The 19,837-nt window shown below is 42.5% G+C and overlaps 1 protein-coding gene across 1 annotated transcript in view; it reads left to right on the forward strand.

Moving 5' to 3' along the window:
- Positions 1 to 17,256: 17,256 nt before the first annotated feature.
- Positions 17,257 to 19,837, forward strand: part of kcnk9 (potassium channel, subfamily K, member 9) — a 46,573-nt gene continuing 43,992 nt past the window's right edge. The window contains exon 1 of the mRNA XM_067975470.1: positions 17,257 to 17,806. Coding sequence (XP_067831571.1) covers positions 17,257 to 17,806 — 550 coding nt within the window. The remainder of the gene's footprint in view (positions 17,807 to 19,837) is intronic.

Genomic DNA, 19,837 nt, shown 5'->3' on the forward strand with positions numbered 1-19,837 from the left:
CTTCCTTGAGGGGCATGGGTGGAGGACTCCTGGCCCACAAGGAGTGCTGAAGCAGCCATTTACCTTGGGGAGCCAGCAGCTCCTGCTTCCATTTCACTGACGAGTTTCCTGACCGCTGAGAAACCCATGCAGCAGTAGTTAACTTCAAATTGGGCTCCCAATTACACTGTAGGAGCCCGATTTAAATATGTTTAGATGGATCTCGCCTCTCCACGGCGGGACACACGGATGCACTGATATCCGCTGCCGTAAAAATGGCGGCAGATGCATACCTGCCGGGTGGGGGTCATGTTCAGCGCATTTCACTTTTTAAACCTTAACCCCTCCAACCCTCTCCCGCCTGTCATGGGGGGTTAATATTGAGGCCATAGTGTTAAATACACTGCACTGAGAGTCATGGTGCAATATTCACTGCAGTGTAAGTCACTTGGTGCTATATCTACAGCAGTGTGGGTAACATGATGCAATATCCACTGCACTGTGAATCATACGCCGCATGCCATGTTGACTGCAATGTAAGTCATATGCTGGAATATCTACTTTAGTGTGAGGCACATGGTGCAGTCTTTGACACAGTGTGCGCTGGATGGTACCATATATTCTGTAATGCGAAACAGATGGTGCAATATCTATTGCAGTGTGAAACAATCAATCACTGGGACTTTCCTCAAGGGTCCTCCCACTCGGCCGTAATATCGGCGGAAGAGCCACGGAAAGTAGGGAAAAACAACATAAACAGCATTTGCATCAATTTCTAGGGTTTTAGAGGAAATTCACCACAATATCAATTGCAATTAGTCAGCTGGTGTAATATCGAGTATAGTGTGAGTCATGCAGTACAATAATCACAGCAGTGAGTCATATGATAAGAAATAGGAACAGGAGTAGGCCACACAGACCCTCGAGCTTGCTCCGCCATCCAATAAGATTATAGCTGATCTTCGACCTCAACTCCACTTTCCCGCCCTATCCTCATATCCCTTGATCCCCTTTGTGTCTACTTTATAATAAAATGATGCAATATACACTGCAATGTGAGTCACGTTGTAATATCCTCTACAGTGTGAGTCATGTAGTACAATATCTACATCAGTGTGAGAACAAAGGGGGCAATATCTAATGCAGTGAGTCACATAGTGTAACATCTGGTGCATGTGACTCATGCAACAATATTCACTGCACTGGGGATCACATATTGCAATATCCACTACAGTATAAGACATGTTGTAATATCGACAGCAGTATGAGACACAATGCAATATCTATTGCAGCGTGAAACACACAATGCAATATCTAATTCTAACGAGTCACATGATGCAGTATCTACTGCAGTGTGAGTCACTTGTTACAATATGGATGCCACTGTGAGTCACATGATGCTACAATGACATTGTGAGTCACAGTGCAATATCTATGGTAGTGGGAGACACATGGTACAATATATACTTCAGTGTTAACAAAATAGAGGCTTTATAAATAGAGGCATAGAGTACAAAAGCAAGGAAGTTATGATGAATCTTTATAGAACACTGGTTCGGCCACAACTGGAGTATTGTGTCCAATTCTGGGCACTGCACTTTAGGAAGGATGTGAAGGCCTTAGAGAGGGTGCAGAAGAGATTTACTAGAATGGTTCCAGGGATGAAGGACTTCAGTTAGGTGGATTGGGGACGCTGGGATTGTTTTTCTTAGAGCAGAGAAGGTTGAGAGGTATTGAAAATCATGAAGGGTCTAGACAGAGTAGATAGAAAGAAATTGTTCCCAGTGGTGGAAGGGTCAAGAATCAGAGGATATAGATTTAAGGTGATTGGCAGAAGAACCAAAGGCAACATGAGGATAAACTTTTTTACACAGCGAGTGGTTACAATCTGGAATGCACTGCCTGAGGGGGTGGTGGAGGCAAAAAATGGCTGCGTGGTTGATAGTGAGGAGGAAAGCTGTAGACTGCAGGAAGATATCAATGGACTGGTCAGGTGGGTAGAAAAGTGGCAAATGGAATTCAATCCAGACAAGTGTGAAGTGAGAACAAACAAGGCAAGGGAATAAACAATAAATGGAAGGATACTGAGAGGTGTGGAGGAGCAGAGGGACCTTGGAGTACATGTCCACAGATCCCTGAAGGTAGCAGGACAGGTAGATAAAGTGGTTAAGAAGCCAAATGGAATACTTTCCTTTATTAGCCGAGGCATAGAATATGAGAACAGGGAGGTTATGCTAGAACTGTATAAAATACTAGTTAGGCCACAGCTTGAGTACTGCATTCAGTTCTGGGCACCACATTACAGGAAAGATGTGATTGCACTAGAGAGGGTACAGAGGAGATTTACAAGGATGTTGCCAGGACTGGAGAATTTCAGCTATGAGAAAGGATTGGATAGGCTGGGGTTGTTTTCTTTGGAACAAAGAAGGCTGAGGGGAGATTAAATTAAGGTATATAAAATTATGAGGGGCCTAGATAGGGTGGATAGGAAGGACCTATTTCCCTTAGCAGAGGGGTCAGTGACCAGGGGGCGCAGATTTAAAGTGATTGGTAGACAGATGAGAGGAGAGCTCAGGAGAAATGTTTTCACCCAGAGGGTGGTGGGGGTCTGAAACTCACTACCTGAAAGGGTGGTAGAGGCAGAAACCCTCAACTCATTTAAAAATTACTTGGATGAGCACTTGAAGTGTCGTAATCTACAGGGCTATGGGCCAAGTGCTGGAAAGTGGGATTAAGCTGGATAGGTCTTTTCGACCGGCACGGACATGATGGGCTGAATGGCCTCCTTCTGTGCCGTAACTTTCTATGATTCTATGATTCAATTGTGGCTTTCAAAAGGGAATTGAATACTTGAAAGGAAAAAATTTGCAGGGCTACAGGGAAAGGGCGGGTGAGTGGGACTTGCTGGATTGCTCTTGCAGAGAGCCGGCATGGGCTCGATGGGCCAAATGACCTCCTTCCATGCTGTAACCATTCTATGATTTCTATGATTCTATGAAATGTTGCAATGTGCACTGAACTGTGAGTCACATTGCAATGTGCACGTCAGAGTCACATGGTGCTATATCTAGTGCAGTGTGAGGCCCAGGTGTAATATCTCCAGTAGTGTCAGGTGCAGTCAATATAGCAGTGTGTGTCACACAGTGTGCTAGGAGTGAGAAACATGGTGCAAAGTGAGCAATATGGTGGTGTGTGGACTGCAGCGTGAGTCACATGCGGCAATACCTACTGCACAGTATGAGTCACGTGGTACAATATCCTGTGTTGACTGCATCTAACGATGTAGTGCAATATGCTCTGATGAGTGAGTCACATGGTGCAATATCTACTTCAGTGTTTCTGATGCAACATACCAGAGTTAATGGGTAATTGTTAGTCTCATGGTATGCTATTCCATTCAAGGTATGCCTAAGGGTACAGGTTTTGGTTCAGAAGAGACGAGGTCTGCTTGTGGAAACTGCCTTTTTGTTATTAACACCAGTAGAAAGCCCATTAGTAGAAAGCTCTAAACATAACTTTTATAAAATTACATCCCCCATACGATGCCGAAAAAATTATACATCTTGTTTCACTTATAGCTTCTCTGGAATTTTAAGTTAAATGTTTGCTATTTTTGTGATAAATCTAGGGTTTCTTGCTGGTTTTAGTGTAGTGCCCACAGAAGGGTGCTTGTTCCTTTATCATCAAATGATTAATAATATCACTGCACGTGGAATTGATACTTCAAGATGTGAAAATCAAAACATATATTCCACTCATGGAAAACAATCAGATGGGATGTGGTTATTATATTGAGTTAACAAAAACTGTCTGTTCCAGCCAATTAAACATGTCTTCCTTAGTGTCGCTGTATGAACAGTACTGATTGCCAGATTGATTAGCACTTAAAATGGGAAACGGCTTGGATATGAAGAATGTTCCCTGGGGTAAAGCATTACAGGGTCATCAGTTCCTATGGAACTGAACCTTAGCATGAGTCGGCACCTTCAGGACTGTAGGGAGAAATAGTGAGGGGAAAAAGAAAAACTGAGGAGTGATCGGAGCAGACATAATGGCACATAGGAAAGCAGCAGGATGGTAAAACAATATGTGATCCACCACTTCGCTTCTAAAATATTTTATTCCAGATGAGTAATAAGTAGCTGCTTCTTAACACAATACGTGAAGCAGATGCTGCATTTGCTTTCGTACTGACCAATTAATTGGAAATGATTGGTAACTTACCCATCCAACTCAGCACAGTTTAGTTTTATGCATGCATAAACAAAACTTTCTGAAGGTAGCGAGTGCTGATTGTTGTCATTTAACAGTCTAATGAGCAATTATGCAATCTCATTTCACATCATGATCCAATCTTAAAGGGCCAATGTGCTATCAAATACAAAAGTTACTGTATTGCATTTTTATTTGAATGTTTTGTTCACCTCTCAAGTTGTGCATCAGTTTTAAATTATTGCAATGGAAGATTACCTGTTTTGTTTTCCAGTTGAGGTATTACTACGTCCCTTTATCATGTGGTTCGGTGAAGGTCATAGATTTCAGACCACATGTACTTTTTCCTTCTACTTTGAATCCTGATTAACTGAATGTATCACTAGCATTGGAAAGTTTTGTGATATAGTAGAAACTTCTCCTAGTACCTATGGTCTTCCATCAAGGGTTTGGTACCTGTTATGATTAGATTGTAGAGAGCCAAGCTAGCTGCTGCTGAGGCTTCATCCCTACAACTGGTGTAACCACCAATCAATAGGATATGCTATGTGTCTATGCTGTGGTCAGGAGGATGGTGATAATACACTCTCAAACTTTATGGTGACTTGTGATGCTCACCATGCCACATGCGAGCAGATGATATAGCAACAGCTCAAATCTGCACATCAGCTGCCTAATGAGCAAATGGTGACTACCTTCCTTGGAGGGTGCTAAATGGGGTCTCTTTGTGGTCAATAAGGTGTTGAGATAACATGCTTGGTAATAGAAGATTGGAATTGAGTCCACCCTCCATTAGTAATGTAATATCCAAGCCACACGTCTGCAATACCCCAGAGCACTGTTGATAATTGACCAGCCAGCCTGGCTCATTAACGGAGGTGGAAGAAGTAGGTCTGTCACTGGACCTTGGATTTTTTCCACCTGAAGGCAATGCTCTGACTGGTAGAATGATCATTGGTGGACAAGCATTGGGAAGTTTACCAATGCTCTGTGCTGTAAGCTGTGTAGTTTTAATTGGTTAAACTCCAGCAGTACACCTGCGCATGATTGGGCATCCCTAAACTTTGGTTCTTTGTAACTTATATCTAAGTTGGCTAGACTTAAAAAAGGGGAGGCACCCCTTTAGGGCGTGGGAAGTCCAGATTGGGCAAGCAGAAACTTTACCTATCTGGATTTCTTTGTAGCTTGGTTTGGAGCTACTTAAGTAGGGTGATGGGTTTCAACATCTTCCAGGAACCTCAGGCATCAAAACAAAAATTAAGAACACATCAGACATTTTTGGATCATTATCCTGATCGTTTACTTCCTGCATTGGGAGTCTCACTTGGGAGATCATCATCGCCACCTCCGACATGTATGTATTCTGTCCATTATTCCTGGCAGAAGCAGATAACTACTTTTGTGCTTTTGGTGTGCCATTGGCTAATAATTTCCTTGGAGCTGTTCCCGCTCCACCGCTGTAACTTTGCCAGAACTGTAACGGAAGTTACGGCAGTAGAACGGGAGCAGTTCGGAGGAAATTCCTAGCCATTATCTACAGAATGGTGAATTGCTTGTCTAGAGCAGGACATATTGAGGAAAGTACTGAAGGGGACTGGAAGAAACCCTGTGGTGGTAGTCCATGTAGGGTTAAAGGATGCAGAGAGAAATAATGAAGCTTTAAAAGACACCTACACCAGGATTGCCTCCAAACTAAAAGATAGAGGATGCAATGTAATGTTCTCGGATATACTTTGAGTTTGGGAAAGGAGCAGAATTCATCACGAAAATTCAAGATGTAATAAAGAGGAAAGGAAAAATTGGATATTAGATGGATTGCGCTCACTTGTTTGAGGAGCAGACCAGTTGTATTACAGCACATCTCGGCATCTAGCAAAATGCTACGCTGGGCTCAAGCACAGACTGTATTGCAGACTTGTACGTTTAACGTATTTCTGTAGGCCCTTGTCTCTCAATCTATATCATCTGGGATAATGTGGCAAACGGCAGCAGTCTCACTCAGACAGGATAAGCTATCTACGGTCCCACAAAACTTTTTACGGTCCCGTTTTCTTATCTTCCCCGAGATGATTTTTCCAGTACACGTACAAATGGGGGTGGCTTCTTATCAGACCACTGGGTGTAGTTTAAAGACAATTCACTCCGTTCGATGTGCCTATTGATTATATTCTGAAGATGGAAATCAGCTAAGGTTGTTATAGGCAAAGTGGAACAGACAGCTTGACTGGTGCAAGAGCCTGTGCAGCATTGGGAGAGCATTGCTCACCCGTTGCTTCTACAGGCCAACAGGCAAGCTGAATAAAGAGTTCACAGTTTGAATAATAAAGACCGTCGAAATTTATCGTTATATGTGTCGATTTTGCATTGATCTCTGGAGTTAAAACAATATTTACATTAAATTACGGCCATGCGAATCTTTTCCCCAGGCCCTTTTAGGAGGCAAGTACTTTCATTTTCTCCGAGGCAAGAACGGCACTAAACCTTTTCGACACTCTCCCAGAGCACATCTGTGAAACGTCTGATGAGCTTTTTACCTTCGCGGGCATTGTCAATTTAAAATAAGTTTCTGGGAGAAAATTAGGGCGCCCAAGAACATGTCGCTCTACTGACTCAAACATTTCGGTTACTCGCCACAAACAGGCTTAGCGTCACGGTGTCGTGAGCTGGTATCAAACAGAGAAGCTTTCTTGCCTTATCTGGACTATCATCCAATGGGAAGCTGTGTCATTGGACAGAAGAAATGGGCACCCCGTGAGTAGGAGCTATTCGTAATAGCATGTAAAATCCAAGGATGTTGGATTATGTCTCCTACAAACAGTAGATAAACCTCATACCAAAAGTTCCCCACAATGGAGCTCTCACCCTGGGCAATAAATTATGGTCGATCGTGACTTCTCGGTAGCATAAGAGCAAGAAAACAACTAAAATCTCCACTTTACTCTCGTTTAAGGAAAATATAGGGAATAGCTGATGGAGACCACCATGTATTCATTCCCTTCATCTATTGCTATGGTCTCAACCGATAGGGGGAGTATATAGGAGAATTGGAATCCCAACTCACTCCCTTTCAATTTAAAGGATTGAGTCGCTGCTCTTTCACCCACCGCACAGCTAACTGTGAGGTTTCTGCAGAAAAATTAGATAGGATAAAAGCGTCAAATGTAAAATATTACATACAGTTCAAAAAATGGGAATTAGCACAGAGTAACTTAGAAAGGGAACTGTAACAAATAGTAGATGCAGTGTCCTGGCAATATGACGAAGCCATTAGTTAAAAAGATTATCATAACTGGACAGGAGAATAAGCTGATCTAATAGATATAGGGGAAAGTGTAATGGTTCTTAACTTTTTAAATGAAAGCTTGATAAAGATGCTAATCTGACTTTCCAGATTTCATAACTTCCTTATCTATAGTACATGGATTTTCACCTACATTCAAAGAAGAAAATTGCTTGCTATAAAGATCAGAAATCTCCTTATTTGCTTGAGCCCCTATCCTAAATGCATCAGCAGAGATTCTAGACATGAGTATTCTAACTCCGTATTGTTATTTGTTATGATAATTGAACTATTAGCCGCATCCATTTTTAATAACCATTACAAAAGTACATAGCAATATACAGAAAAACTCATTTTCTCGGGACGACACATCTTCAATCCACTATATTATATTTCCAATGCATTTAAAATTGATTTTTGTGGGCATTTTGTCCACCAAATTAACTTCTCTAATACAGAAGAGATGTATTTGCAGCGTAACATTCAATCCGAAATAGCTTCCCCTTTAAATAGCCCATTCAGCTTTACACCATTTAGCTATAAACACAACACTTGATCTCATGGAAATTTACCAAACAACTTACTCCGAACTACGTAGGGCTTCAATCAATCTATCTCCTGATTGCTGTATTTGGACAAATGCCCTCAAGACAAATATTCTGCTACAAATCTGCTCCAGATTGTACCAAAATATATCCCTCAAATGATCATTATGAATTCCGAAAAGTGTCAATATCACAAATTCACTTCATGAGGGCAGTACGATAGAATTAGACGTCGTGCGATCGCAAGTAATAGAAGATGTATAGCCCCAATCAATTAAATGGAATACGCTGATTCCTAAATGTCCTTAGGTACAATGGATAGAGACATTTTTCTGTCTGCTTCCCCTCAACTGCCTGTATCTTCTCATTGGCCAAAACATCTGAGCACAACAGTTACATGCAGCCACCAAATAATTAAACACATGTTAACAATATGAACAATTATTAAATAGCCTGTTAAGATCTTGTAAGGTATGTCACAATCAACATAACACAATTATCGTTTATGTAAAAATGACATCAAGAGGGAATCTGCGTGTCGACTGATCTTATTCAGAATGATGTGCTCAGCTCCCTCGAAGGCTCAACTGTGAATAACGGAGTCGCACAGACCAGGCTCAATCTTTGGTCTGTGGTGCGTTAGTTGATATCCATCAGGACAGTGTGGGAGTATTACAATTGACCTCAGTGCTCTTTGCTGAGAGAGGAAAATTGGCTAAAGACTCGGCTCTTGATTCCTATCCAGTGACCCATGCTAGAAGTGTAGGCGTGTGAACATCTGGCGGGGACAAGATTGAACGTGGCTGCGATGATCCTCATGATCAAGGAAATTAGGAAAGCAAAGAGAGGGCTTAAAAATACTGGCAAGTAAAATTAAGGAAATTAAGGAAAACCCAAAAATGTTTTATAAATACATAAAGATAACTAAGGAAAGAGTAGGAACTAATAGAGACCAAAAAGGTAACCTATGTGTGGAGGCGGAAGATGTGGGTATGATTCTTAATGAATACTTTGCCTCTGTCTTCACAAAAAGACGGGGCGATGCAGAGATTGCAGTTGAGGAGGGGGAGGAGTGTGAAATATTGGATGGGATAAACATAGCGAGAGAGGAAGTATTAAAGGGTTTAGCATCTTTGAAAGTAGATAAATCGCCAGGCCCGGATGAAATGTATTCCAGGTTGTTAAGAGAAGCAAGGGAGGAAATAACTGAGGCTCTGACCATCATTTTCCAATCCTCCCTGGCTACAGGCATGGTGCTGGAGGATTGGAGGACTGCTAACATTGTACCATTGTTTTAAAAAGGGCGAAAGAGTTAGACCGAGTAATTATAGGCCAGTCAGTCTAACCTTGATGGTGGGCAAATTATCGGAATCAATTCTGAGGGACAGCATAAATTGTCATTTAGAAAGGCACGGGTTAATCAGGGACAGTCAGCATAGATTTGTTAAGGGAAGGTCATGTCTGACTAACTTGATTAAATTTTTTGAGGAGGTAACAAGGACGGTCAATGCGGGTAGTGCATTTGATGTAGTCTACATGGATTTCAGCAAGGCTTTTGACAAGGTCCCACATGGCAGACTGGTCAAAAAAGTAAAAGCCCATGGGATTCAAGGGAAAATGGCTAAATAGATCCAAAATTGGCTCATTGGCAGGAAGCAAAGGGTAATGGTTGACGGGTGTTTTTGCAACAGGGAGGCTCTTTCCAGTGGGGTTCTGCAAGGCTCAGTACTAGGTCCCTTGCTTTTTGTGGTATATATTAATGATTTGGACTTGAATGTGGGGGGCTTGATCAAGAAGTTTGCAGATGATACAAAAATTGGCCGTGAGGTTGATAGTGAGGAGGAAAGCTGTAGACTGCAGGAAGATATCAATGGACTGGTCAGGTGGGCAGAAAAGTGGCAAATGGAATTCAGTCCAGAGAAGTGTGAGATAATTCATTTTGGGAGGGCAAACAAGGCAAGGGAATACACAATAAATGGGAGGATACTGAGAGGTGTAGAGGAACAAAGGGACATTGTAGTGCATGTCCACAGATCCCTGAAGCAGGACAGGTAGATAAGGTGGTTAAAAATTCATACTTCATATTTCATATTTCCTTTATTAGCCAAGGCATAGAATATAAGAGCAGGGAGGTTATGCTAGAACTGTATAAAACACTGGTTAGGCCACAGCTTGAGTACTGCGTACAGTTCTGGTCACCACATAACAGGAAAGATGTGATTGCACTCGAGAGGGTACAGAGGAGATTTACCAGGATGTTGTCAGGGCTAGAGAATTTTAGCTATCAGAAGAGATTTGATAGGCTGGGGTTGTTTTCTTTGAAACAAAGGAGGCTGAGGGGAGATTTAATTGAGGTGTATAAAATTATGAGGGGCCTCGATAGAATGGGTAGGGAGGACCTATTTCCCTTAGCAGAGGGGTCAGTGACCAGGGGGCATAGAATTAAAGTAATTGGTAGAAGGATTAGAGGGGAGCTGAGGAGAATTTTTTTTCACCCAGAGGGTGGTGGGTGTCTGGAACTCACTGCCTGAAAGGGTGGTAGAGGCAGAAACCCTCAACTCATTTAAAAAGTACTTGGATGTGCACTTGAAGTGCTGTAACCTACAGGGCTACGGACCAAGTGCTGGAAAGTGGGATTAAGTTGGATAGCTCTTTTTCGGCCAGCACAGACACGATGGGTCGAATGGCCTCCTTCTATGCCGTAACTTTCTATGATTCTATGATCAAATAACCCCTCGACATTGTCTAAGATCGCATATTAAGAATGGCCATGTAGCAAGATCCTGGAGGGGGTACAACACTAATGAAATTATACTCCAATAACGAGTCGATGCCTTCAGAAGGGGAGAAAATTGGTGGAAAAAATAATTGTTGTTAATCTAGATTTATTTAATTTCCAGACCCATGCAATTTCTGATTCGATGAAAACACAAAATTCCGAAAACTCAAGAAAATGAGAAATCCTAACAATCTATAACGGTTCTTCATGTGTGTTTGAAAAGGGTTCTTGATAAATTTTAAAATGGTGGCCAGTTTCTGAGAAAATACATTCACTCAATCATAAAATAAATTATTGTAAGTCTGAATGTTATCTTTAAAAACCGTAATAAGAGCAAGTTATAAATAGAACAATAATATATTCTCAGTTCACCGTACCGTAACAGTTTGTTTCCATACTTTTCTCAGTGCATTGTCGCTGGCTATTTTAACACTGGAGGTGTTCCGTCGCCTCAAGAAAGGGTGAATTGAACGAGTAAGAAGTAATACATAGAGAGAAACTAGTGAGGGGGAGATTGAAAAACAAAAAGTGGAGACAGGCGCAGCGAGTGTGAAAAGCAGAAAAAAGTTTAAAAGATAAGTAGAGAGCAAAGTAAGAAAATAAAGGAAAAAAAGACAAAAGCCAGAGGTTGATCAACTGAGGAAAAGGGAGAATAGGAGATAACTGATGAAACCAGAGAGAAAGGTGAGGAGGGCGAGACTAATATCCGTGTGCGTGAAAAATGGAGAGAGATAGAGAGAATGTAACGAGAGTGAAAGGGCGGGCCGGGTTTATCAGTGTTTACCTGATCCGAAACCACAACAGCTATGGGGAGGCTGGCGAGAGATTATTTTTATAGAAAGTGTGATAGCAACAGGTGCTCGGGACACATATATCTCCTCAACTAACCTCTTCCCTAACCTAGTCTGAGATATGTATGAGGAGATCTGGGGCAACCAGTGCTCAGGACACATATACCGCCCGAAACGCTACAATTTGAAGCGGGAAATGGAAAACGAAACAAATCAAATGAACCATTGATGATTGCACAACCCAGCAACCCCTGCTGTGCATTTACTGATTGCCGGTGATCACGCTAATAAAGTTAGCACTTCAAATGCTAAGCTCTGCACCATGGAAATCTAATAAAGTATTTAATCAGACTTTGTACTTTGAAATGATATGCAGCATTGTACAAGGTGAAAATGAAGCCTATTCTTTACCACATGAGTTGTCCAGAAAAGAATTTGCCGGTCATGACTTTTACAAAAATCCATGATTGTTAAACCCAGATTTCCTCTCACCGTGTGTACGTTGTCCCTTTTTAGTGAGGGTACTCATTTTCTTATGTGATGGCGTGATGTCTCATTGTAAATATTTTGTTTCGAGCCGCCCTCCCTAAAGCCGGTAAGTGGTGGAGGTAATACTTGGTCCCCGACTCAACTACACATTCAATTCCATAATAACATCTAGAATTAAAGCAACTTTTAAAAAGGGCACATTCAAGGAGAACGGGACTAAGTGAAATCTTTAAGCCTGATTTGTTCTCTCGCACCTCCCATACCCTTCCCACCACTCCTCCTCACCCCCACCCCGCCCCCCCGCCCCCCAAAGCCTTCTTGTATTCAATTGTCCTTATACCGGAACGTGTGCAGTCAAAACTTGCAGCGATTATCCCCTGTAAATGTGTATTTTTGTTTTGTGGAACTACAGGCTGAGTCCAAGATACAGGGCAGATCGTTTGCATTTATAAACTGTTTCACAGCAACTGTCCAGTGGCGCGTAAATTTTCCATTCGTTTTATTGTAAATTGTAATATCCTTAGGTCAAGTCCCTCAGAGAAAATATTATAATAATGAAGCTAAATGCAAGCCGTTCCCTCTACTCAGGTACAATGTGAAAACGTGTGTTAGTCTGCTAAAGTATAAATAGCTGCTCTCCTGCCACACTCGGCTTCGTGGTTCTCATAATAATGAACAGAAAGAAGACTTGGCAGCATTGCAATTGCAACACCTTCCACTAAATCAAATGTTAGTGGAACAAAAATCGGAGCTGTTTCAAATTCTGCCTATTATTGGGATCCCGATTAAATTGATCAAACGATTGCACGGATACGAGGAATACGAGATTTGTTTTCATTTAAAGTGATTATTTTTGCGGCCCCAAGCAAAACAAAAGCACAATAAACTCACGGTTCGGTCGGGTACTGGCAATGCCAGTTATTTATCAGTCTTGAAAAGTCAAACGGTAACCGGTGTAAGTGAGGATTGCTTTCTGAACAGGCAAAAAGGGGAGAATTAAAACATCACATCCGAGAATAGAGAAGTAAAGTGTATTTAATCTTTCGGCATAGGCTGTTCCTGCACATCGTCCAACGGTAATTTGAAGTGAAATGGCTATATTTACAGTAATCTTGTTGATCACATTTGTTAACTTTGGTCTATATATATATACAAGAATCATAGAATCATAGAAAGGTCACAGCACGGAAGAAGGCCATTCGGTCCATTGAGTCCACGCGGGCTCTATGCAAGAGCAATCCAGCTAGTCCCACTTCCCCGCCCTATCCCCTGCAATTTTTTCCTTTCAAGTACTTATCCAGTTCCCTTTTGGAGGCCATGATTGAATCTGCCTCCACCACCCCCTCAGGCAGTGCATTCCAGATCCTGACCACTTGCTGTGTAAAAAAAGTTTTTCCTCATGTCACCTTCGGTTCTTTTGCCAATCACCTTAAATCTATGTCCTCTGGTTCTTGACCCTTCTGCCAATGGGAACAGTTTCCCTCCATCTACCCTGACTAGACCCTTCATGATTTTGAATACCTCTATCAAATCTCCTGGCATCCACCTCTGTTCCAAGGAAAACAACCCCAGCTTCTCCAGTTTATCCACATAACTAAAGTACCTCATCCCTTAAATCATTCTAGTAAATCACTTCTGCACCCTCTCTAAGGCCTTCACATCTTTCCTAATGTGCGGTGCTCAGAATGGGATACAATATTCCAGCTGTGGCCGAACCAGTGTATTATAAAGGTTCATCATGACTTCCATACTTTTGTACTCTATGCCTCTATTTATAAAGCCCAGAATCTATATGCTTTTTTAACCGCTTTCTCAACCTTACCTGCCACCTTCAATGATTTGTGCACATATACCCCCAGATCTCTCTGTTCCTGTACCACTTTTAGAGTTGTGCCCTCTAGTTTATATTGCCTCTCCTCATTCTTCCTTCTGAAGTGTATCACTTTGCCTTTTTCTGTGTAAAATATCATCTGCCACGTGTCCGCCCATGCCGCCAGCCTGTCTATATCCTCTTGAAGTCTATCACTATCCTCCTCCTTGTTTACTATCCTTCCAAGTTTTGTGTCATCTGCAAATTTTGAAATTGCGCCCCTTACACCCAAGTCCAAGTCATTAATATATATCAAAAAAAGCAGTGGATCCAGTACTGACCCCTGGGGAACACTACTGTACACCTCCCGCCAGTCAGAAAAACAATCGTTCACCACTACTCTCTGATTCCTGTCACTTAGCCAATTCTGTATCCATGTTGCTACAGCCCCCTTTATTCCATGGGCCTCAATCTTGATAATAAGCCTATTATGCGGCACTTTATCAAACGCCTTTTGAAAGTCCATATACACAACATCAACTGCATTGCCCTCATCTACTGTTACCTCATCAAAAAACTCTATCAGGTTAGTTAAACACGATTTGCCTTTAACAAACCTGTGCTGGTTTTCTCTAATCAATCCACATTCATCCAAGTGACTGTTAATTCTGTCCTGGATTATCATTTCTAAAAGTTTCCTAACACTGAGGTTAAACTGACTGGCCTATAGTTGCTGGGTTTATCCTTACACCCTTTTTAGAACAAGGGTGTAATATTTGCAATTCTCCATGCCTCCCCCGTATCTACGGATGTTTGGATGATTATGGCCAGTACCTCCACAATTTCCACCCTTACTTCCCTCAGCAACCTAGGATGCATTCCATCCAGACCGGGTGACTTATCTACTTTAGGTACAGCTAGCCTTTCTAGTACCTCTATATCAATTTTTAGCCCATCCAGTATCTCAACTTTATCTTCCTTTACTGAGACTCTGGCAGCATCTTCTTCCTTGGTGGACTCCACTTCAATGATGTGCGAGGCGATATGGGAACAATAGTGCTTGGTGTCAGTGTTGGGTATGGTCCGGTTCGTGGATCAGATCATGCGGAGCAATTTACTTTATGGGTTCAATGGGTTGTTGCGCTGCATAAAATCAGGGAAACAATTCATCTAAAACACAAATTAACACTTTTAAAATAACAATACGGAGAGCTCTGTTTTGAATGGTTGCCCATATTAATGGCATATGTTTTTTTTTAAAAAGATGAATGGCTTGGTTAGTGGAGACGGCACCATTTTAATCCAAGCTGCTTAAACCTTGCTGAAGTTTCACTGGCTAACGGGATTGTGCTGCCGCTGATTCAGCAGAGAGAAGGCTGACTCGGGCAGACCATCTCATGTCCCTCCTTCGTCTTTTGATTTCCACGTAACTCACCCACAATGTCAGTTTCTTCTCCTGCCAATGACGCACAGAAGGAAAACCCCGCCCCGAAGCTCATGCCTGATGCTGCTTTTCAGGACCACGGACAGTTCAGAATCAACAAAAAGACAACGTGGCTCCTTCTCATATGATATTGTTATTGATTATTATTATTAGACCAACTACCTTTTCACAGCGGTGGTCCCACATAACCAACGCCATTTTGGGACCACACTTTTATTGTGCATGAATCACGACTTGTATAATGCACAATCAAATACAAAAACAGATCCCTATTTTCACCAGCTAAATTTCTCCAAATTCTCGAGATACGCCACCGTTTAATCCTGATGAAGGCGTAATTAAGTTGTCAAAGAATGTAACGCTTGGAACAATATTGCACTTGAATCGGGATTTCTAAGTATGGCAGATAACATGAATAATTTGCGAATCTTTATTGAATTAACCACTATATAACAGGATCTTAACAGAAAAAATATACTTCACCAGAACCTATCACACTTTTACAATATTTTGCTATTTTAGGTCAAGTTGAGTACAATCTCTTCCCTGTGCGTTTAAATGGAGCAAGCAACTGTGACAAGGAACTCAACGCAACAGGGCAATGGGTTGGCACTATTCTGAAGTCAGATTATGAGGAATTATATACAATATCTTGGATATCTTGAATGTCTCCAGCCTCCCAAGTGATTCTGTTGTTTTACTTGCTGGGTTCTTATATATTCTTTCAGAGCACCAACTTTACCAGGTTATTCGGGCAGGTGTTTATTTGCGATCCAAAGCTGGGTTGTATCCATTCCCCCTAGTTGTTCCATTTAAAGGGATGATCGTTTATATCGCGAGGCTCAGGGGCTCGGTTTCACTGCTGTATCATTCCGCGTTTGCCTTTCTTTCAGTCGGAATGACCTGACAGGGAATGAAAATCATGGAAATCGCATTTGGAGGGATCATGTGGTAGGTTGGTGAAGCTGCGAGAATCACAACGGTTCCCATATACTTGAATTCAAAACGATTTAATGACGCCAGTCTTGTGGGGAAAGGGACATCCATTTGTACCTAGTAATCAGGATGCTCAGTGTAACGTGCTGCCTGTACTGGTTGGCAATACTTTTATAGAGGGTATCACTTTAGGAAAACAAGTATAGTCCAAAACTTAAAAGTAAGTCATTACAACAGTGAGCGCACATTAAAAAAAATAACAAAAAAAATAATCTGGAAAGAAAACATACTTACTTATTCCGATCCATTATTAAAATGTTAACTGTCATGTTATCCTGATTAATTTGTCCGGTACTCCGCCTAACCCACGCTGCCCCTGCTCGGGTTTATGTGAGATAGGGAATGGGGGTTTATGTTGGGTGGGGGAGGGGAGGTTGTAGAAGTTTGTCCACAACACGATTTGACATTTTTCTAAGAAAATTCCCGTTGATGGTCTTCCACTCGGCGTGTCCCCGCCCCTCTCTCCCTCGGATTCACCCGAATTAATCCCCCCTTTAGCAGGTTATTTTATTCCCGCCTTTCACGCATTATAGTACAAATATGGAGATGACATCAGCCAGTCGTCTAGTAGCGGCTCTAATAAAAAGCCAGCTGAAAATACCTGCCCTTAAAATAAATAAATAAATAAAGAAGGACAGACACCCTGATGTGGCGGTGGCTCGGATCCCACTGGGTGTGGTTAGAGAGGAAAGGGGACCCAGGGGGAGGCAACGCTCTCCAGCAATCACATCCTGCCCAACTTGGTGGGCATCCCACTCAGATCCATCAGGAATCCGCCAAGCCCACTCGGTCCATCCCCTGTCAGCGTCTATCCACTGTCACCAGCGGGCTTTGACGCAGATTCTACTGCTTTTGGACACCCGATCGCATCCTTTGTGAACAGATCGCTCAGCGAAAAACATTTTCCCCCCACCTAGAACGTGCTGTTTTGATGGCCCTGCGCACTGGGACGACTTGGTTTGGTCAGGTCTTGCGCAGAGTTAGGTTGCAGGGATCCTGGTCCCGGCGATCGAGCAGCTTGCTTTGCCTGTCCGCCTCCGAGAAAGCCATCGACGAGGACCAGTACGTCTCGGATAACTTGAGTAACCGCTGCCGGGATCCTGGCTGCTGCACCCGGGCTTTCTCCGTGGACCTCGGCCGTTTGGAGAATAGGAGGGAGAGCGGACATGAGCCGCTCACACGCCGCTTTTTGGAGGCCATGAAGCGGCAGAACGTGCGAACTCTATCCTTGATCATCTGCACGTTCACTTACCTGCTGGTGGGAGCCGCTGTCTTCGATGCCCTCGAGTCCGAGTTCGAAATGGAGCAGGGTGAGAAGCTGAAGGGGCAGCAGAGCGCGCTCAAGGACAAGTACAACATGAGCGATGAAGACTACAAGCAACTGGAGGTGATCATCATGAAAGCGGAGCCCCACAGGGCTGGAGTTCAGTGGAAATTCGCCGGATCCTTTTATTTTGCCATTACAGTGATCACAACTATAGGTAAGGATGTGTTTTGTGGTTCCACTTTGAACACACACACACACAAAGGGGCTATTTCGGTACTGACTTTGGTGCTGAAAGAACAGCGACAATCGGGGAGTGGGGGTGGGGGTGAACATCCTCTAAAACCATTAGCATTTGCTGGGTTAACCACTTTCAGGGTAGCGAGAGGCATCTTAGAACGGGAGGTGAGGTTTTTGTTTTGTTCGTGTTTGGCAACAGGAAAGATACACACACGTATTTAAAGTGCGGCTGGCTAATGGAACCAATTTATAAACCCCATCTTCATCCAAACTCCGAGCCTAGTTTAACCTTTTCCCCTCGGTAACAGTGCACCGAATGCAATTACAAAGAGAGCTGTTCATCTTCGTGCGTTCTTCTGTAAATAAATTGCTGCCCGTGAAAACAGTTTCACTGAGAGATGGCAGCGAAGTGCTGGGCAGACTCGCTACTTCAGTTATACAGCCAGCTTTTACCGAGACTTCTAACTTCTTGAATACTCTACGTGGACTCTTTCAAATAAGATCATGCCTATTTCTCATCTGTGTAATTTTAAGCACATTGAGATCATAGACATTCTCGTGTTTTTTCAAAGAGTGGTCCTGTATGGACAGCGACTATGTCCTTGTGATATCCAGGGATCCCGATCAAATCACAACTGCACTCGAGTCTGCTTCAGTTTTTCACTGAACTTGTGCCCTGTTGCATGCAGAGTACTAAACCATTATGAAAGGTTTAAGGCAACAGGGATCTTGCTGCCTATTCAGGAATGTAAATAGCAAATCCTAAATGTGTCTGTAAAGTGTAAGGGGAGACGATGGGCAAGGAGAGGGTGAGAGCTTCTATTAAGCCTGTTCCCCTCACTGTGGGACGTGCTGTCTTGTAACGTACGAAATGACAAGGAGGAATGGATTTGAGATGCTTTCAAGAAAACCGCAATGTGAGCAAAGCCGAAAATAAAACTGCTTCCCATGTGTGAGCAGTGCAGCAAACGTGAAAGATGACGTGCTATGTAAGAGCGGGGAATAAACATACAAATGGGAGGATATTTCAACGAGGTGCGCAACATAGTTTTCAGCTAAGATAAATGTTGCAGTTTGTAGAAAAAGAGCGAGGTTTTAACTTCTATTAAGTTATTGATAGGCCTATGAGAGAAGAAAAATGTAAAGTATTTAAAGTTTTTTATTAGACCGAGGCATTTTCAGATTTTAAAGGGACATGGCCATATTGGCGGCGTTTGTCAATAACATGTCCTGCGACGGGGAGACCAACCTTCTATTGCACCAAAGGCAGTAGATTAGTGCTTGGAACAAGGCACTGCAGCAAGTGACACCCAAAAGGTGGGATTCACCAGCTCTCCCCTCCCCCTTTGAAATTACAGCAATAACCAATACTTATGATGTCATTTTACCGAAATGCGCAAGAGTGGACAGGCAATGACTCACCATGGTATATCACCATGTTATATCATCCATATTCTTATGTTAAACATGAAAGGGAACCTAACTTCGATGAAGTAGTCACGTGATTGCAATATAAAATTGTAAATCCCACATCGTGACTTCCTCATGTGAGACTGGAGTTAACCTGACCATAAACCGACATCAACCACACCTTATATTAGATCTGAATGCAGTCCACTAGCCACCTTGTAATATCTCTTCTTAATTGTTGCCCATAACTTTCAGACAATTTCATATTAAGCGCCTTGGGACGAAGGCGCTATATAAATGCAAGTTATTGTTCTATATATTTATAATTTTCTTGGAGAGAATCAGAAGATATAATCCCTGTTACCACGACGTGATTCCCGAGTGAATAAAAGTCCCTGTTGTAATTTGTGCTAAAGCCCCGTGCAGCTCTTGCGCTCTGACAGCCGCTGCTCTATGCTGATCCTTAAATGTCAGAATTGACATTTCCATCCGCCTTCCCGTCATTCGATCCAGTGCATTTTTCCTGATTAATTGCTCTTAATGTTTCCACCAACGCTGTTTATTTAATTACTGACAACAAGCGCAGGCCTTTGAAATA

Source organism: Heptranchias perlo, chromosome 3 (assembly GCF_035084215.1).
Source record: "Heptranchias perlo isolate sHepPer1 chromosome 3, sHepPer1.hap1, whole genome shotgun sequence".
Classification (NCBI taxonomy): domain Eukaryota; kingdom Metazoa; phylum Chordata; class Chondrichthyes; order Hexanchiformes; family Hexanchidae; genus Heptranchias; species Heptranchias perlo.